This window comes from Mixophyes fleayi, chromosome 9 (genome assembly GCF_038048845.1).
Source record: "Mixophyes fleayi isolate aMixFle1 chromosome 9, aMixFle1.hap1, whole genome shotgun sequence".
Taxonomy (NCBI): Eukaryota; Metazoa; Chordata; class Amphibia; order Anura; family Limnodynastidae; genus Mixophyes; species Mixophyes fleayi.
The window spans coordinates 116,422,501-116,444,800 of record NC_134410.1 but is presented as its reverse complement, the minus strand read 5'-3'; the positions used below and the strand labels follow the sequence as shown (position 1 = coordinate 116,444,800).

Genomic DNA, 22,300 nt, shown 5'->3' with positions numbered 1-22,300 from the left:
TTGAATTGTATCGCGAGTAACGTCAAATGATAAAAAAACCGTTAAAATGACCTAACTCGGTCTTAAAAAAAAACTTGGGGTCAATTGAAAACCCCCCTGTGAGTTTTTGGTGTATATATTTTGTTTGCCTAGGCAATTGGGGGTTTACAAAGCTGCGTTATTGGTTCAAATATTATTATTATTATTATTATTATTGTTGTTTATGTACATCTTTATACCCCGTGTTTGTTTAACAATTTATATACATACAGTGTGCCGTTTAGATTGTGTTTTATTTGTTTTCTACTTTTAAGTTTGGGGGATGCTGATTTTTAATCAGAGGGTACCCAGGTGTACAGGTGATCATTAAAGGACAATGTCATAAAAAGGGCTTACATTGACAACCCTAAAACATTTATAACACACAAGTGTTTCACCCCGTTACTTTTTGGTTGCTGAATAATGTAATAAGGGTGAAATAAGTAATAAATTATTCTGTAGCGCTTTGAAAAAAAGTTGGCAATGATCTAATCATCTTCAGCAGCATTTATTTATATAGCGCCAGCAAATTCCGTAGCTCTTTACAATTGGGGACAAACGCAGTAATTGACAATACTGGGTAATACTGACAAAGGATAAGAAAGCCCTGCTCGCAAGCTTGCAATCTATGGGATATAATTCGTTTTAATTTAATTGGAGTTTATGAAAATGCTACTATCGTGCATAAATGTATCCAAAAATTGTTGTAGCTCAATACATTTTTAGATAAGTCAAGTTTATGTTCATGAGGTAACATGTTTTTCCTATGCATACCATATTTCCTCTCTGTAGAGAGCTACTGAAGGACCCTGCACTGAACCACTGAAAGCATGAAACTGAAAACCAGAGAGGTCTGTAGCTTTCAACTACTTTGAATATTAATATATGTATTTCTTATTGGAGAAACTTGTTTAGTGCAAAGTTATTGCTTATTTCAAATCTTGGGGGCCCATTCAATTAGCCGCAGAGAGCCTCTGGAGCGCTCGCGAAGGCACTCCGTGGCGATGTAACTTCGCAGATTTCTCTTCGACCCCATAGGGGTGCGCTCCGAACATCACGGCTAATTGAATATGTCCCCTACAATTATTAGGGAACAGTCTTTTTCACTTTAAACCAGTGTATTATATTGTACTTTTATTTTTTAAATGACCACTAGACCTAAACAATAAGGCTACGTACACACTACAGTGTTTATCGACAATTTACGGGCCAATCAGGCGATAAACGACCGGTTGGCCCGATATCACATTAGTGTGTCCCCTGCAACAATGAATTATCATTCCAAAGTCCATCGTATTTTTTGAGCTAAAAATCTTGTTCAAAGATGGAAGGACGTTGTTCCGCAATGTCCATAGATCTCTATGGAGTGTGCAGAGTCAGGATCTTTTCAGCCGATGGTTATGACAGATAAAGAGCACAGATATGACGGTAGATGCTGGGACTTTTTTTTTTAGTTGCTGTTAAAATTGCTAAAAATATATCATTCTTAGAATTCTACTATAGCGTGTACCCAGCCTAAGTTGGGCAATAGCATTCACTAATATATGTGTAAATGTTTCAGATGCTTATCAGAAAGGAACTTATTTGAGAGTAGGTTGTGATTGTGGGGGCAGATATCTTTCCAAGCAGGGCAAACTTCCTGTCAGTAATCCCAGTAAGTGTAATGCAACCAGACACTTTTGGCATTTCTTTTGCAGAATATGGCCAATAATACAATAAATTATGTACTCAGCTATATGGCGAAGTTAAATACAATGTGAAATATCTAACATTCTGTCAAGATATGATAAAGGTAACATATGTATGTGTGGATGTTATCAGCAATTCTTAGACCTTTTACATACATGATTTTCAAGTGTATCCCATGTATCCTGTGAATGTACCAAAGATTAGGGATCGTCGAATCCTTTGAGGAACGCATCCTCTGTACACATAGGCTTTCATAGTGAACGCTGTAAAGCAATGGTCAGGTAAAAATGTAATTCCTGGGGGTAATGCTGCCGATTCACATGCTGTCAGTTGGATTGTAGACCCCTTTAAATGTGAAATTGCTGTTGTACCAGAAGAGCCTCAAGGGTTGGCAGAGGCACTTCTTGAGCTGCGATGCAATAATGAAGCACGTATTACATTTGAAAACAAAGCAGATCTGTCATATTTTTGGATGTCAACAGCTGCAAAGGCATCAAAATTGCACATGGGGAGGCAGTAAAAATTTGCTGCCTTTTGCAACAACCTACCTTTGCGAACAAGGATTTTCCACTCTAACGAACATTAAAACAAAGTAGAGAAATCGATTGGACGCTGAAGACTGTATCCAAATTGCTCTGACATCAAAATGCCCCAATATTGATGCTCTCTTATCAAAAATGAAGCAACATCATTTCTCCAAAACCTGAAGTTTTGAAGTTGAAGCTTTCAAAGAAATTTTGAATAGATTCAATAAAATGTTGAATTCCAATAATTAATAATATATGATTTCCTTCCTTTCAAATCAAGGGAGTAACGTCGGCGTATCTAAATATATTTGGGGGTAAAAGGTAAAAAAGTTCCCTGACCCCTACTGTAGAGAGTGCAGCACTACAAGCAGCTACACTGTGTATGAGGTATTATATGTAAAGATAACTTGTATAGTATGTTTAATGCTGTTGGGTGCTAACACAATTACTATCTGCTACCACTGAGCATGCTACGGAGTGTGCACATTAATATTGTTTGTATTCTTTTTTATTTTGTGCTACAAGTGGTACAAAATGTATAAAAATTACCTCAATTAATCAGTCAGCACAAATACACAAATAAGAGTTAAAACATACAGAGCGATAAGGCTACGTTTTCACTTTTATGATGGCAAAAGTGTTGAAAATGCTGTAACGTTTTTCTCTGCAAGCTATTTCAGTGTGCAGCCAAGTTGCTGGCGATACCCACGGGCTTGTCATCAGATTCTTATTCATCTTATCAGATAAAGAGCACATGATAATCATACTTCATACGCTCGTCATGCATTTCCTTTACGCTCATGTTCATTATAAAGATCAATTGGGGAACAAATCCATTTGCATCATATTTGTTCTATTGGAACAAATTATTAAATATTCCTTAATCCTTATTGGGGGCATTTCTGGTAACATTTTAATTGATGTAACACATTTTAATCAGATTGTAATTGTATTTTCACTAACTGTTGCGTTTATATGGGTTATATCTTTTTACGGAGTACCAGTTTTCCTAAGTTTTCCTTTACATGTTTTGCTACTTTTTAAAGTACAGTAAGCTCAAAATACAAGTTGTCTTCTATAAAAGAGCTAATGATGTACGTTTTACAATGTATACATATGTACATTTGTTCAGTCAGCGAGGGCAAAATGAATTACCGTCCGCTGACAGCACAAGACATTAGCCAATCGCCATGAAAACATTTATTTTGGCGTTAACCGTTAATGTATACAGTTCTTATGCATAAAACAGCACAAATATATTTAAAACATTTTTGTAAATAATTCTTTATTTTGATTGGTCAGAAAGACAAGCCAATAATAGATCCAATTAAGTAGACCATTTTACAACGAGTCATACACAATGAGACGCAACAAGAAAAGTATGAAGTTTGTATGTTCTCCCCGTGTTTGCGTGGGTTTCCTCCGGGTGCTCTGGTTTCCTCCCACACTCCAAAAACATACTGGTAGGTTAATTGGCTGCTATCAAAATTGACCCTAGTCTGTCTGTGTGTGTTAGGGAATTTAGACTGTAAGCTCCAATGGGGCAGGGACTGATGTGAGTGAGTTCTCTGTACAGCGCTGCAGAATCAGTGGTGCTATATAAATAAATGGTGATGATGAGTATGAAGTGCTTTATACAAGAACGTGAGTTATTTTTAATCAAAGAGGAGCAGTGGGAAGCAGAGGGGGGGGGGGGGGACAGGAGTGATAGTAGAAATACAACCTTCATGTCATCCTATAATAGAAAGAGGAAGAGTTTTGGTTGGGTATTCAGGGAAGTGATATTTTTAGTTCAGGGGAACACAAATACACTTTAAACTGCAAACGTAGCTTTGCTTTCGTGCACAGAACTGTGGCTGGTGATTGAAGTTCATCCTTTCCGAGATCCATTGCTGCACATTTTATTGAGTGATAAATTGTCGCTCACTTTATCAGTTAGGAAAATACCTCTGTTGTTACTAAGAAGACTTGTACCACTGTTCCACCAAAGGTGACTTGTGTTTAAGACCTCACAGGAAGCTGGCATAGGCAGAAATAGCGGAAGTGAAGATTATCACTGTGTACTGTGTTAGTTAGATCTGTCAGATGAACCAGTCACAGTTCTGAACATTCACTATGGACCTTTCCTTGTAAAGTTCTGGGTGGCTCAATATGCAAAATCCCCAGATTAACGGAATCATGCTGTACCCAATAGATGCCCAGACATTCTAGAAGGAGGACAGTGAGGGCTCTTTTGAAAATGAAAAGACTCTTTTTAACACCTTCCAGATAAACATCTTTCTCAGAAAGTGGCTCCTCCCTGCTTCACAGCTCATCTTGTGGTTAATCTTAAATTCTCCCCCCAAACCACATAGAACTAGCCTGACAGCAGCAAGATGAGCACTAACCTACTACAGGAACATAGACAGAGAGGGGAAACTGCACAGAGAGAGGACAGGGTGCACCCAGTCTAACGGATGTGAAAAACTTCAACACGTTACAATTTGCTAAAAGGGCGACATGGGCGACACTGCAAAGAAGTCAAACTCCAAGAAATTCAGTAAGTATGACGCCGTAAACAATATAATATATTAATTGGTCTTTCCAATGACAACTAATCTATGCGTTTTGTGATGTTTGAATTTTTCTCCCCTAGAATGAATTATGATTTATTTCATTTTATTTAATTTTGAAAAAAAGAAACATCTTCCCAGACTTTAGATTGTACTTTTATTACCGACTGTCTATTTCCACTTTAAATAACCATCCTGGGCAAAATAAATGACTGGTGTGAATGAGTTCTCTGTACAGCGCTGCGGAATCAGTGGCGCTATATAAATAAATGGTAACGATGATGATTGATTAATAATTTTGTGACGCATAATGCCACTGGGAACAGCAGGGAAATGTGAGAATATTGATAGGTTAAACTATGTGTATGATGTAACCTGGATACAATTTATCCAGGTTATATCATACAGTGGTTTTCTATATAATGACTATGTTATAAATGTTCCTTCATTGTGATGTTGGTCTATTGGGAGGGGATGACAAACTTCAGTATGGATAAATAATATTACGTACTATTTAAATGATCCATTTTTTATTTATCGTATCGATTGCACAGGTTGGGTTAGCCAGCCTGTGAGGAGATGATTTTATTGATAATCCAAAGCATTGATTGAAATGATAGCCTGCTCCTTATGATGCCACGGTCCTCCAATCAGAACCCGGCTGTTAATACAGTCATGCGTTCGTTTCTCCTCCCCTTACGCTGTCCTACAGCTCTATAACAGAGATCCGCCGTACAAGGGATTATGGGAGTCAACAGCTTCATTTCAGCCGTGGGTACCTGGAGGGGAGAGAGACGGCACTGATGTAGTAGTTTGAGGGGAGAGGGTGTGGAAACCATGTTCTTGAAACTCAATTTTTCAAATGATTTGGAATTTAGAAAAATTGTTTTAGGGCAAGTGTTCCTGATAGAGGAGGTTACTTATTTCTGAAAGAGCTTATAATTATGTGGGCTCACAATCCAAATGAGTCAAGATGGCAACATTTACAAAGGGTTTGAAGATGTGCTCCCTCTTAGGAGAGGTGCATCAGGGCATTTCATGCTGAATGTGGGCTAGGTGCCCTCCTTTTGCTCCTATGTGTCAAGACAAGATTCTGTTTTGTGGCTTGACATGGTGGAGAGGGCACATATATGGGGGCATTCACAGTGTAGTGGGAGCTAGAGGGCTATTTTGCCCACATAACTTCTACATGTACTAAGAGGTGGCCTGTACAGTCAATGGAATGCCTTAGGCTGGTACACACTATACAAAATTCCTCCTGATGCCATATCCTTAACAATTTTACCAATGATTAAAAGTAAAAAAGTCCTGATCAGCATGCCGATTCATGTATACATCCTAAATATGTTTTACACAATTTACCGTCAGATCTGTGCTCTTCATCTGTCATAACCATTGGCTGAAAAGATGCACACTCCATAGAGATCTATGGACACTACTGGTGCTGAGTACCTACACACTGCAGAATTGGAACGACATTGTTCCATCGTTTACAAAGATTTTTAGTCCGGTTTAAAAATCAAACGAAACATTGTGCTTTGGAATGATAATCGTTCATCACACACTCACACACTAATGCGGTATAGGGCCAGATGGTCGTTTATCATGTGTTTTGCCTGATAATCTGCTGAAAACCCTACAGTGTGTACCCAGCCTAACATTTCTACCAATGTAATATAAACATTCACATGTACTTTACACATAATAGAGACGCTCACGAGGTAGTTATTACATAAATGGGGTTTATCTGCAGTGTTTTAGGATAAAAACAGAACACAGTTACAATGAATGAAAGGCTTGTTCTTATTAAGTGGTAGGAGACAGGACTTTAAAACATTTTTACTCTCTTCTACATGTGCATTTTTGCTAGGCCCGTTTCAAAAAGCGTAATGTGGGTGTTCACGTCAGAAATAGGTGCTGCATGTGTTTTTCAGTTTTTAAATTATCCCTATTTTCAAGAAAAGATTAAGGGCTAGATTTACTAAGCTGCGGGTTTGAAAAAGTGGGGATGTTGCCTATAGCAACCAATCAGATTCTAGCTGTCATGTTGTAGAAGGTACTAAATAAATGAAAGCTAGAATCTGATTGGTTGCTATAGGCAACATCCCCACTTTTGCAAACCCGCAGCTTAGTAAATCTAGCCCTAAGAGTTCTTACCATTAATAAAGTATAGTTTTGTCAGGAATGACGTTGACGATGAATGTTTGATGATGATAGTTACTATTTGAACACAGAAATGACATAACAATCTCTTCCCCACCTCCACAAAGTTCTATTAACATCATTTTATTACCCCCCTCGTGACAAATATTTACGTGTAGTTTCTGCAGAATTATGTGAAGCATTACTGAAACTGAGTTGGGGAAGGCCGGGGAGTCTGGGTTTGTGTAGTCAATTCTTTCATGAAACCTTCCTGGTGCTTTTAGCAAATTCCACCTGTGCCCGTAGCCCCTGTTTGTAATCTCATCTGTAGTGTGTTGTTTACTTTCCTATTGTGATATAATGTCCAGCTGCAGGGAAGGAGAGAGGTTCATCAGCATATCAGTCTTGGTGAATATACAAATGTAAATGATGCAGGCTTTAAAGCAGACTTGGCACAGTCACATTAAACTGGAGGCTGATTGCATAAAATCACATTTGGTGCACAATAGGTTTAACAGGACTGTGTGTAAAAACAACACACATTGCAAAAAAAATGACCTGATTTTAATTCATAATTAACCTCTCTGTACCTACATTGATTTCGTTACCAGGGGTGCGCCTGTAATTAGGCAGGTGTCTCAGTTTTGTTTTGTTTTTTTGGCACATCAACTTCAAGATAATTCATTTAAATTCATTTAAAGTGTCTCTTACTTCCAATGCAAAAGTTGTCTAGTTACATCCCTATTCGTGAATAACGTAACTCGCTAAACCAACTGCTAAAATATAAACTTTAACATTTCAAACAAGATTTATGCATTAGTGGCTATATTTCTTGCTGGTTACCATTTGTTAACTTGAATGGCTTTCACCATTTGGCATATGTTGCATAGGTTTAATTACATATCAGTCGTAGACGGCAGTCGAACAGCGACCTCAGTGGTCCAGTTCTCCTGAGAAATGTGCATTTATAGATAATCATCATCATCATCATTTATTTATATAGCGCCACTAATTCCACAGCGCTGTACAGAGAACTCACTCACGTCAGTCCCTGCCCCATTGGAGCTTACAGTCTAAATTCCCCAACATACACACACAGACAGACAGAGCGAGAGAGAGAGAGACTAGGGTCAATGGGTATCTAACTAAATAAGTGCCATATTAGTACCATGTAATGATTCTTTAAAGAATAAACATAGATTATTATATATAGCCAGCTTGCACACTTATGGTCATTCAGTTTTTGGGGCTGTCTGACCAGTCTGTGATATAATTGACTGAGTCAACAGGTTTGGGTCCAAATGTAACAAGATAGAGCCAGGTTAGTCTCAGACTACCATAGGGGGTGACATAAGTGTGTGATGGAACGTGTACTGTCTTGTAAGAATGTAAGTTAAACATACATAGGGCATTGTATTAATTGCTCTGCATCATAGCTACTGTGTTTCCTCTAAGGCAGTGTCGGCTAACCTGTGACACTCCAGGTGTTTGTGAAACTACAAGTCCCAGCATGCTTTGCCAATATATAGCAACTTAATGCTGGAAGGGTATGCTGGGACTTGTAGTTTCACAACACACAGGGTGTGTCACAGGTTAGCCAACACTACTCTAAGGGGTCTATTTATAACCCATTGTATATTGGTCATAAGAAATGAATTAACGTGGCAATTTATTAAGATTGATTAGCAAGATCCCCCTCCGGTGATACTCTTCCCATAGGACAGAACAGCTAACGCTCTCTTCAGGTGGTGTTCACTTTTAAGGTCAAGCTCGGAGCTTGATAAATAAGGTATAATCGCAGTCCCCATAGACACATAAGGGGACCGGATTAGCAATCAATGAGGCTGGGACAGCAGCAGATATCTCTGATATGTGCTGCAATCCTCTAAGAATAAACAGTCTTGTTACTTCATAATGCAGTAATCCCAACACAATCGTAGTTTTTCGGGGGATTTAAACCTCTTCGGAGGTTCATAACTATTCATTAATATTCATTAATATAAACATAAAACATCATTGTATTTGTTTTTGTGCAGTATTGTTAGCAAGCAGGATGGTGGCGCTGTGCAGGGCAGGTGACACTATGTGGTGCAACAGTTGAATTTTTCAGTCAACATTCCAACATTACAAATCTCTGACTGTCCCAGATTTTAGCAGGATTGTCCCTATTTTCAGTCCCAAAAGGGGGGAGGGGTCAAGGAGAGTAGACATGGAGGTATATTTACTAAGCTGCGGGTTTGGAAAAGTGGAGATGTTGCCTATAGCAACCAATCAGATTCTAGCTGTCATTTATTTAGTGCATTCTACAAAATGACAGCTAGAATCTGAACGGTTGCTATAGGCAACATCTCCTCTTTTTCAAACCCGCCGTTTAGTAAATATACCCCATGGTATCGACAATATGCAAAAAATCATGGTTGGGTGGGTGAAGGTGTGTTTTTTTGATGGGAATTAATTTCTCCTGACTTATCTATTGAGAGGTATGGCCACATCATCCAGTGCCTTCCCTGTGATTTATGTGTGAGTGTGCACTTCTGCTGTGCATGGTAAATGACCCTAACATTTGTTATTGTCTGCAGAAAACATCCTGGAGGTTGTATGCGTAGTAACCGATAGCAACCATTCAGAAATTAATCACTCTATGCAAAAGTCTGGTTGCCATGGCTTAGCGCTCTTTGTTAGTGAATAACAACTGCTGTCATCTCTATAAACTTTGTGAGCTTCTCTATAGCTTGCCTCATCAAATAAAACTTAGTAATGATGGTTCAACCATCATCTGTACAATCAAGATAATAAAACATTTCTTACAGCCATAATGTATAATGTCATGTTAAATATTTTATATTGCCAAGGGGAAGAAAGTATTTGTCACAAGACTTCTCGTCATGTGGCTTTGGATGTGGATATTACAGCACAAATGAGCAACGTACGGCTGTCCGGAGAGCCTGTCCATCACTGCATCAAAGCTGCAGATAGGGAGGCTGCCCAGCGTGCTTGTTAAAAATAAAAGTAACAACATTCAAAGGGTATAATCAGGGCCGGCCTAACAGCATTACAGGCCCCCGGGCAACAGTCCAATGTGTCCCTTCATTAAGAGGATATGTGTAGTGAATAGGGATGGTGTTATAGAGTGCACTTATGGCTAAACACAGTTGAGACAGCCAGTTTACTGTTGCTAAATCATAAGCATGCTGCTTATCAGTTTACTAGGAACCAGTGACAACGCGGAGACTCTTCATGAACAATTGGTTAAATGTTACAGGTTCTCATCATCATCATCATCATTTATTTATATAGCGCCACTGATTCCGCAGCGCTGTACAGAGAACTCACTTACATCAGTCCCTGCCCCATTGGAGCTTACAATCTAAATCCCCTAACATACATACACACACACACAGACTAGGGTCAGTTTGATAGCAGCCAATTAATCTACCAGTATGTTTTTGGAGTGTGGGAGGAAACCGGAGCACCCGGAGGAAACCCACGCAAACACGGGGAGTACATGCAAACTCCACACATATAAGACCATGGTCTGGAATTGAACTCATGACCCCAGTGCTGTGAGGCAGAAGTGCTAACCACTGAGTCACCGTGCTGCCCCAATCTTGGTAAACATGCTGGCTATGGGGCTCTTTACTAAGTCTAGTCATGAAAGGGTTACTAGGCGGGGGGGGGCATTTATGAAACTAATTTTTGGCCTTTTGAATTGTAAACCTTAGCTTGTGGTTTTGGGTGTTCATAGTACAGTCCTGGTTCTCACTTCTTCATCCGAGAATGCGTAAGTGAGAGTTCACGGAGTGACCCTATTCTCACACACCCATGCCAGTGACTGATAAGCTTCCCTCTTTCCATCACCTTCCTCTTCTTCCAGAGGAACAAATAAGATCAGCGGCTTCTGTTGTTACCAATATTTATCACCTACAAAGCCTGCAAACATATTTTGAGGTTGGTTTAGAAGTTCCTTCAAAGGAATGTATTGTCGGGTAATGCACAATGGGGACGATTCAATTCTGCTGGGAATAACGCGGCGTTAGCAGCTGTACCCTTAATACGGTAATTCCAACACTGGATTTTTACTGGCGCCTCCCTGAGCTGCGAGATGAAATCCAAGTTAAAATGACCGTATTAACGGTAATACTGCTAATGCGGAAGAATTGAATCGGCGCCAATGAACGTTTATCATGCCTGAAAACACAAAACAAGGCCACGTACCACCAGTGTAATATGTGAGGTGATGATCATGGTAGAAACCTGTATTTTCTGTACATTTCTGGATTGCTCTGAGAACAATGAGTAATTGCTTTGGTTGTTTGTAAACCTGGGTTATACTTGAGTTATTCACATTGATTACAACAGTTATGGATGCATCATTATATAGATGGGTGAATTCATGTGTGTCATGGATGTCAGAGCGTGTGAGCGTCCGTGTGACAGAAAATCAATATCAATGGTTCCGTTCAGAAGAATAAGTGCATAGTTCATGAAACAAAATGGCTGAAACAACGATAAAGAAGCTTCTCCATGCCAGCCATCACTTAATCAGAGGTTCTGCGGGTACATAGATTGCTAAATGCTTCCTGATCAACCTTCTAGTTACTTCTTATTATATTTAAGTGACTTTCAGCAGCGAATGGGAAAACATTTACCACAAAGACACTACAATTAAACTGGCAACAATCTTATAGTGATTAAACCCTGAACAATTACTGAACAGGAGACTTTAAAGGGTTTCTGTTGCTTACAGACAGTGAAGGCAGCCATTTTGTGGGTACGATCAATATCCAGGGTATCAATTCGTTAGGAGCTAGTACAGTCACTGAGTCATGTGGGACAAAATCCAATTTTCTTTGAATATTGGTCCGGCAGACAAAATGGCTGCCTCCACTAGTGTAATTGATGGGTACACTTTACATTGTGAGAAGTCTGTATCTGTACACAAATATGGCTGGCCACACGCTCATTGTTGTCCACAAATTATTTGATTGCTGATTGTTACGTTGGTGTTCATCTCTGAGATTGTTGGTTTCCACCTCTCTGGATTGGGCATAATTAAACCGATAATGTAAAAAGGATTTCATTGATCTGAATTGGACATATATAAAACATAGGGCCAGATTTACTAAGCTGCGGGTTTGAAAAAGTGGAGATGTTGCCTATAGCAACCAATCAGATTCTAGCTGTCATTTTGTAGAAAGCACTAAATAAATGAAAGCTAGAATCTGATTGGTTGCTATAGGCAACACCCCCCACTTTTTCAAACCCGCAGTTTAGTAAATATACCCCCCAGGCTAGCCACATTCACAATTTTATTTGTTCATTTTGGTCAATTTAGACCAAGCTGTGCTGAAATCATCCGTATGAGTGATGTCATGTAAATGGGCATAGTCTGTAATAATCTTTATAGACACTCTCAGTTCCAGGAATCCCTGTCATTCATGCCTTTGGCAAACGCATGAAACGCATGACAGACTGTAGAAGCCAAAGGGTTCTGACCTCCTGACTCAGACACATTCTGACTTGCCGTATTAATTGCTGTTTTCATAGCTCAGCTTTAATCCTCATTGTTTGTGCCTTGTGTACATGGACTGAAGCATGCTTCAACCTGATTATCTCTGATCACTGTCCACTGTAATCATATTACCCTCTATATAGTGCTGATGGGCCTTCAATGCCTCCGTTTATTGATGAAGCTGGCTTTTGTTTTGGGTGGAGTGTGGTCTAGTTTCTCAGCACCAATTTGTCTTCTAACTGTAAAGATATGTAAATCAGTCTTGTTTTCAGAGTAACACCCTTATCCTGGGGATATACAAATGCTAATGCAAATACATGACTGTACATCTAAAGAAAGCCTTATTTACATACATTGATAACAGTGAGAATATGCATGCATGCCTCTAAACTCAGTTTTATTCTCAACATACTCTGCTAATTTACGAACCTAGCCCCAGGAGCTGACTATTTCTTGTCTAACAAATAGTAGGAATGCCAGTAATGTGTTTATTGTATTGTCTTGCTCTCTGTAAGTCCGGCAGAACCTTTGTGGTGCTCTATAAATAAAGTATAATAATAATTGAGCTTTGCAAAGCCATTGAGACTGCTGCAAAGTGAATATCAAGTGAATATCACAATCTATCATCAAATACTACCACTGTTAACCTCATTACTGTGCAAGTGCAGATAGATTTGTCTCCAAAGATGTTCTGCAGAAGCCACAAATAAGTGTCGCTTTATATTGGCCTAGAAACGTACAATTCGATGGCAGAGGAGAACAAAATTGTCCTTCTAGTCTGGTCATTTCAGTGTCCGTTCTATTTACTTGATTCTTTACCTTGTATGCTTTATTTTTATGCTGTGGGGGGTTGTCCTGTTATTGTGATCAGAATATAAGCACACACAGCCAACCATATTCATCAACATCATCATCACCATTTATTTATATAGCGCCACTAATTCCGCAGCGCTGTACAGAGAACTCATTCACATCAGTCCCTGCCCCATTGGGGCTTACAGTCTAAATTCCCTAACATACACACAGACAGGGACAGGCAGACACACTAGGGTCAATTTGTTAGCAGCCAATTACCCTACCAGTATGTTTTTGGAGTGTGGGAGGAAACCGGAGCACCCGGAGGAAACCCACGCAAACACGGGGAGAACATACAAACTCCACACAGATAAAGCCATGGTCGGGAATTGAACTCAAGACCCCAGTGATGTAAGGCAGAAGTGCTAACCATATTCATCAACATGTCTGATAATCATCTAGTTGGATTATTATAACATAGGTAACGTGCGCGTAAGGACGTAGATTATTACACACTATGTATAGCAGTATAGTACTGATTCTGTTATCTTAGGACAGTCAGTTATCAATGATACATATGATGAAACATATAATGAAATATAGACCAATGCATATAGAGAGATGTCTTAGTAAACCCAATTGATATATACCTCAACATATATCACCATTATCTTTCTCTATATTTCCTGAGGCTGAGGTCTACTATATATTTATAACCTCATCCCGAATGGGTTATACAGGGTGGAGCATAAAGATCTCCCATATTTCGAAGGGGCACTGTGTGAGATGTAGTGGGGATAAAGAGAAACCAATCAGATTCTAGCTATAATATTATAGAATGTACTAAATAAATGACAGCTAGAATCTGATTGGTTGCTATAGGCAACATCTCCACTTTTCAAACATGACAGAACCTCGCAGCTTGATACATTTTCCCCAAGTGTTATTCATAAACAATAGTCTATATCCATCATCCTTGTGTGTGGCCAGTTGCAGCACTTCGTTTATCACCTTGTGTGCCACTTAGATGCACTTCATATGGGAAAATGCGTTTATATGTGTACGAAAAAATAAATGTCATTAAAAGATTAAAATGAACCAAATTAAATAAACAAAACCCTTATGTCAACTTACTATTATGAGTCATTTAATGCATAAGTGAGGCTCCAATGAGTAAGAAATAAAAACATTGTGACTAAATAAGTTCTCCTTGCAATACAGTGGCTCAGTGGTTAGCACTTCTGCCTCGCAGCACTGGGGTCATGAGTTCGATTCCCGACCATGGCCTTATCTGTGTGGAGTTTGAATGTTTCCTCTGGGTGCTCCGGCTTCCTCCCACACTGCAAAAACATACTAGTGTGTGTGTGTGTGTGTGTGTTCGGGAATTTAACTGTAAGCTCCAATGGAGCAGGGACTGATGTGAGTGAGTTCTCTGTACAGCGCTGCGGAATTAGTGGCGCTATATAAATAACCGATGATGATGATAATGAATATATATTTTTTTTAATAAACTAACACTTCTCTGCCCAGTTCGCATAAGCCAGGTGTTCTAATGTCAGAGACCCCACAGTTCTCAATGTACCCATCCCTGCGTTAGTTTGGGTAACACTCAGTTCACCAGTAATCAGCACCCTGGAGAGCTTTAAATTAATAAAGAGATTAGTGCAAGTGCATCCACAATGCTGATTGGACGCTCTGCATTGCTAAGTTTGTTGGTTGGAGTAAAGTTTTTTTTTGTTTTTTTTAAAAAAAACTTTAAATGGGTTCTTCTTAAATTGAGAAACTAGAGAGGATTTTCAAGTGGAGTTTATACTTTTATTAGCATGTGCTATCCTAGGCAAATGTGTATGCCCAGAAGAACTTACACATGTGCAAAGGGGAATTTCTGTCTGCCCACGTTTACACAAATATATGTACACGCCACTTGTTTTATTTTGTTTCACTGTGTCCTTCTGTTCTGTCATCACTAATGGTAATGCGTCTTTTTATGGTGGCTGAATTCTCAAATGACCAGATCCCTTTTTAATGCAGGATGCTTATGAAAGATTGATTCTGCAATGTTGTGTTTGGAATAATATAGCCCCATCATTAGTATTTATATAACTTTTCAACTATTACCTGTTGTCTATCACATCTCTTATTAAGCTAATGTAAAATAACAAATAGAAGAGGTTGCTTTACATAGTGCAGAACCTTTGGATCACTATACAGGATAAATGACACATTTAGGAGCGATTCACTGACAATTAGACAGGGTATCATTTTAGACCCATCTCTGGGTCAGCGTACAAACTCATTTAAGGTAGAGTTGTCCACACACTGGCTGTTCCAGGTCCACGTGAGTGCATTAAGCGACGGGACCAGTGTTCAGTTTGGCCATACATGTAGTTGCTAAACTGGATAAGGTCTGGTCCTCCGTGGCTGAGCAGCGTCTACCATGACAAGATCCTGTTCGTGTGGTCAAAAATGGTCTCACACAGAGGCCGAGAGTGGGGAGCTGCAGTAATCTTCACACTGCATTTGTGAGCATCGGTAATAATCCTATCAATTTTAAATAGAGCCTCATGATCTTTGTCGGATCACACATGCTACGATATGAGGACAATAGTGATATTGTAGCGCATTGGTCCGCTGCTGGGCCTTCTATGGAAGCAGTGCAGTATAAGCAGGGTGTAACTATATAGTCTTTATTAAAAAGGGATTAAAAAACATAAATTGATATTAAATAGCTAACACATGTTCCCTCCCAGAGCAAAAACAGGCAAATATTACATAAGTAAGTGCAGAGTTTGAATCTGCCAGCACTCATCTGTTTAGTGTATCATCATTTGTGCTGCAAGTATCAGTTGAAGACCGAATAACGGATTACACCACCTCCAGTATAAATAGAATAGTCACACTGAGTGATGTAGTTATTCACTTTCCCGGAAGTATGTTCTCTTGCTATTGGATCACCTGCCTACAGTGTAGACTGCCAAATGGAGTAAATACAGGATGCTGTCATGGTACAAGGAAGTAGTGTCTAATCCTTTTTTTATTTTATAAGGATTTTATTACTATTTTTTTATTATCTTTGAGGATACCTTTTATTTAATTTTACTGGATGACTCCCGAATGCTAGCACCTCCTTAGCACCTGTAAAACAAAACATTCTTTCTTTGGTGAAGGAAGTTTGGAATGAAGAAGAGAAGCTATAAGTATTGCTCAGACACTATGTATGAATGTCTTTCACTCTTCATTTGCTGGGAGAATGAGGCTCAGAAAATACCCACTAATCATAGAACGAGCTAAAATACACCTTCTCCACCTCAGGAACATCTCGCAGCCAAGAATACTCTGATTAGCCCATTTTCCCCCATCAGAAGTTGCAAAATGTTATGCCCTCTTCAGACGCTGCCATCTTTTCCCCATATACATAGGCTTTTCATAAAGACAGATGCATGTACACATCATTAAGGAAAGTTAAGCAAAAGTTTTCTTACTGAAGCTTTCTGGACAAAACCATGTTACAATGCAAGGGGTGCAAATTACTTTATTATTTTGCACATAAGGAAAATACTGTCTGTTTTTTTCATGTAGCACACAAATACTTGATAGCCTATTTATACACTGACATTTAAAGTTGATTTAGGTGCCCTACCCCAAATATAAATCTGCCATCACATTTTAAATTTAGCTCCCCCACCAATGCAACATGGTTTTGCCCTACTTACTTACTTTTGCTTAACTTTCCTTAATGAATCAGGCCCCAAATCACTAAATGGCAGATTGTTTTGACCAAAGTCCCTTCAGTTTCTTCTTTAGAGATTATATCTAAAGAGGTTCAGGGTTCTGAATTAACAAACCTGATGCAAATGATATAGTTTTTGATAGTAGTGAAATCAGCTGAGCATCCTTTTGCGGTATGGCACACCACCAGTTACCTAGTCTCAGGAAAGACTCCAGGCCCAGTATCCGAGCACACAGGAAACACATTCAGCTAAGTGCTTGTAAAATTACCATCAATCAGTCATTCCAGCTGTCCAGCGGACAAAAGATAGACACTGCAAATTCATCAATCAGAACACCCGCAGTTGAGTACAATATATATGTGATATTGCAGCCCCTACGGTGAAATGTTAAGATATTATAAGTCCTCAAAGAGTTCCATAACCGTTAGGGCCCACGACCACCTAGAGGAGCTTTTAGAACAGCTAGAGATCTTCACCTTTAGCAGCCGCCTTACCCGTAGAGCTTTACATGCTCACAGGTACTCAGATGCCCCCAGGTCTTAGGCTCAGAGTAGTAAAAGCTCATCTAATATTATGCATTTGTAATTTATCTTGTGATAGGATTTTGTGTTAATTTATGGAGTAGTGGTTCTGGTAGTAGTTGGTGCAGCGGTTGTATTGGGTCTTTTGGGACTATATTTATGTTTAGCTGAAGTCAGTTTGATGAAGGAAGTATGGAATGAAGTAGAGAAGCTGTAAGTATTGTTCAGATATGATAGATGAACAAATGTGAATGTCTTTCACTCTCTGGTATAATAAAGGTTTCACTCCTATAATACTTTTGTCTTTTTTGACACAAAAGTATTTAACATCACATCTGGTATGAATGCGGTATGTCCTGATAGTGAAATACATTACTACCTTTGATGTCTATTGTTGTCACAGGTTAACAAAGGAAATATTTTTACTTTATAAACACTGACGAACACATAGAAAAAAATTACTAATTTGCACCCCTTGCATTGTAACATGGTTTTGTCCAGGAGACTGAAATAAGAAGTTTCTCAAGTTAAGATCCTTAATGAATCAGGCCCCTGGTTATTACAGTTTGTCATACTTTATTATTATCTTTTATTTATGAGGAGCCACAAAGGGTCCACAGCGCCGTACATAGAGGTTGGGCTAACAGTACAGGGTTACAATACATGGCATACAAGGTAGTACAAAACATAGTGCTGTAAAAGCAAAGTGCAAATTATAGACAAAGTGCAAAATGTATAAACAGGTACTAATTTAGCAGAGAGAAGTGCACAGGGCAAAGAGGTAAAAGTGAATTCCGATGTACAGATAGGAAAGGAAGGAGAGGGGGGGAGTGAATAAAGGGATGCACCTGTGCATTTTCTATGACCATTTGTCCATTTGGAAACCTTTTGTTGGGAATATATGGCTGCTTGTTTAATTTTTTCATTCCTGACCAAACAGTATATACATACTATTTCCGGTAGGATATTTTTAATTTCATCCTGTTTTTGGAGAAGTAAAACTTGTCTGATGTTGCAAACTTTTGACTATTTTTAGACCTATTTGAGAAAGTTTTTGTTAATATTTAGCAAGATTTTTGTAATCTGCGTAATGCGCTTTTCAATTACTGTTGCAATAGTTTATATAAATGTTTTTTTATGTCTATGTTTTTGCCAATTAACTCTTTATTCATGGCCCTCTTTATTTCATTGTCGTTTTCCCTTTTGCAGAATTATTTAAATTAAACGTGTTTGGCAGCCTGAGCAGCCTGCCCCGGGCATTCCGCCGACGGGAGTCTCAAGATGCCCACTTGGACAATGTTTTTGAGAAGACCCAGGATGACCTCACATCCATACCCAAGAGCCCTTCCTATGCCAGATCGAGCGACATGTACAGCCACATGGGAACTATGCCCAGACTCAGCAAAAAAGCCTCGAAACTCAAGAAAGAGAAAAGCAAGGCTCCGCCGGCTGCCATGACGTCGCGCTCAACGAGTGACCTATTAGATGACGATTCCAACGACATCATAGTGGTCCCCTCCTTAATGACGCAAAGAAAGATATTAACTAAAGCAGAATCAATTGTGATAACTGTACGAGCCTGTGAGACAGAGCACCAGGGGGATAAACCAGTAGATGAGCCTACAGAGAAGCCCTGTGAGATGACACCAGACATTAATGAACAGAAAAAGCAAGATGCAGTGATGGAGAGTGACCTGGGACAGAACAAAGGCAATTGTGAGGATAGGTAAGTCAAGAGTTGTTTTGCTAACTATTTGTACTATAAAATATAATAAGTTAGTCGTTAAATAAAGCATTATTTGAGCATTTTCATACATGCATACTGAAAGTACAGAAACCAAATATATGATTTTTTCGTTTTTGACATTTTACAAAGTGGGGCTATAATAAGAGAGTGGTCTCAAGCAGCCGTATAGAACATATCTCCAAAGTTTGGAACGCTGTAATCGGGATGGAGAGTTGCCACACCCTGGGGGTGTGTCTAGTGCTTATAAAGCGTTAGTCTGCCCCTCCCTCGACTCCCCTCCAGTCACCCATTCATTGCGGTATGCACCATACGTAACATAGCTCCCAACCTCTTGATCCATGAGACAGAGCTGTCTGGATTTGGATGGTGGGACAGAGCCCTCAAATTTACGTTGGCAGCATGTGGGTTGTTTTATTTTTATGCATCATCATCATCATCATTTATTTATATAGCGCCACTGATTCCGCAGCGCTGTACAGAGAACTCATTCACATCAGTGAATTGGAGCTTACAGTCTAAATTCACTAATACACACAGAGACAGACTAGAGTCAATTTTGATAACAGCCAATTAACCTACTAGTATGGTTTTGGAGTGTGGGAGGAAACCGGAGCACCCAGAGGAAACCCACACAAACACAGGGAGAACATACAAACTCCACACAGATAAGGCCATGGTTGGGAATTGAACTAATGACCCCAGTGCAGTGAGGCAGAAGTGCTAACCACTAAGCCACCGTGCTGCCCACGATTAAAATAAAGTTTTGTGGTAGTTTGTGTAAGGGATAAAATCTCCATTTTCACCACGCGGCAGCTCAGAGAACACACTGGTTTGGTGCAGCCCTGCAGACATACATACAAATAATGCAGCGTGCCGTGTTCCAAATAGACTGTTACATGCTCTGCAACTCCAACAGCTCCCTGTGCGTGGCACTGAGAATACACAACTGCAAAACACCCACGTGAAGGTGTATTTGCAGTGCTGCACAAATGTGTTCACTTTTTAAAAAAATAAATAATGTTTACCTAAATATAACTGCATCTCTATACCCCAAACACCACCACATCCTGAGTAAGATGCTGTTGTAGAAAGCAGCAGCAGTAACCAGAACCACAAACAAATATACATTGCTCAGCACCACGGCTGCTGCATGTAACCTGTGATGAAGACACAAACTAACTATAGATACTGTATAATATAGATTTGAAGTGCACCTGCAGCCGTGTAGTATTTGTGTACTATAAATATCTAAAGAGGGCACTGAGCAAGCGTTGCGAGCGTCACCTCCTACCTCCCCTTATTAAGTACATCTTTTCCATTCTTCTACTAACTGCTCGGTTTAGCTTCAGTAATGTGCAACTTGGAGACACGAAGGGGCCCAGACGTATCTCTGTTTGTCGAAAATACACATTCTCTTACTGCGCGTGCACACAAGACAAACATATGCAGCTTTTGACACATCTTATACTTTCCTTACGCTATCGTGGGACGTATACACACGTTACTTTTGTGTTATATTTGTCGCAAAGGCTAGTGATGTACAGCTGGACGTAAATGCGCTTTCTGATGCGTGCGTATTCCTGTGTACCGTGGGGGCGCAAATATGGCCAACTACCTGAGCCCAAAAACGTGTAGGTGACAGAAACACTCAACATTTGTAGTTGGCGAGTTGTAAGAGTGAGCGTCCTGTCTTTTTTATAAAAGAACCATTCCCCACGCCCTTTTCGACGGGCAGAAATGTGGGGTCTTAGTTTAAAGCCCGCTCTAACTCTGTTTTTAATATGTTCACATAAAATTTACCAAAAAAAGGTTTTCTCAGTATGTGTAGCCCCCAGGGTGACGTCAAAGGTGATTCTACTAGTGAAAATAAACTCATGATAACAGTTTAATATATAAATAAATGAAATATTAAAAACACATTACAAGGCATATATTTTTTTTATTTTTTTTTTAAATAAAGACATAGGGGGTTATTTGGCAAATATTTATACATATTCAGGGGTATTTGGGATACATTTATAGGTGATCTTGGTAAACATTCACCAATATAAAGTGCACATATTTAAAACGTTTGAGAAACCCTGCTACAAAGGAGATATGAAGACATATTTGTATAATAATATTACACTGTCAGCCTGGCTGTAGATCTTATCAACTACAGTACAGCATCTCGGAGATTTGAGTAACGTCTATGGCACTGGTCTGTGAGATAACGCTTCTTTTCTCTCCCTTACACATATTTATCAGAGTTCTGTCTATTCTGAGCAATGGGGAAATTAAGACCTAAAAGCTTATTATAATGAGAGCCTTCCAACAAGTCCTATTATTAACAGTAACTTTTCCAGAGTTTCCACAGAACAGTGCTGTTCCCCATCCACTCTCCGTTTCATCCTTTCACACTGTCTTTCACTTGCCAGTCAAATTACTCCACTTCTCTAACTTCTCTAAGCTCCCTCCCTCCATCAGAACTTCCCCTAATCTGTCCAGCTTCAAACGGGCCCTAAAAACCCACCTTTTTCTTAAAGCCTTTCTGTCTCCCACTTAACTTCCTACCTTATCTTCTGCCTCTGTCCCCCTACTCTTCCTCTCTCCCCTGCGTCTCTCTGTCTGTCCACCCCTCCCCTTAGATTGTACGCTCCTCTGAGCAGGGCCATCTCTCCTCCTGTTTCCACCACTTCTAACTCTGCTCTCCAGCTACTTAGCCCTCCTCCTCGAGGGTCCTCCACCCCACGTCCACTCTCGCTCCCTCCTCCTCCCTGGGGGTCTCCCTGTCTTCCGCGCCCTCCTTCTTGGGCCCCGTCGTTTGCGGATCCTCCCTCCCCCTTCCCCGCCCTCTCTAGCTGTGCATTGAGGGTACTGAGTTGCTGTGTTTACTGTACTGTGCTGTCTCCCATTGTATTGTGATTTTGTTTGTCTCTGTACGGCGCTGCGGATGCCTTGTAGTGCCTTATAAATAAATATTAATAATAATAATAATAATAACATCCACCCAGTTTTCTAACCCTTAAAATGAAAACCTATTTGCCATCTTCATCTTCGTACCTTGCATGAACTAGCTTTGCGCAT

The 22,300-nt window shown here is 39.6% G+C and overlaps 1 protein-coding gene across 1 annotated transcript in view; it reads left to right on the top strand.

Moving 5' to 3' along the window:
* Positions 1 to 66: 66 nt before the first annotated feature.
* Positions 67 to 22,300, top strand: part of SH2D3C (SH2 domain containing 3C) — a 51,090-nt gene continuing 28,856 nt past the window's right edge. Inside the window, exons 1-3 of the mRNA XM_075185150.1 lie at positions 67 to 869; positions 4,589 to 4,773; positions 18,697 to 19,213. Of these exons, the coding sequence (XP_075041251.1) occupies positions 4,734 to 4,773; positions 18,697 to 19,213 (557 nt within the window). The 5' untranslated portion in view covers positions 67 to 869; positions 4,589 to 4,733. The remainder of the gene's footprint in view (positions 870 to 4,588; positions 4,774 to 18,696; positions 19,214 to 22,300) is intronic.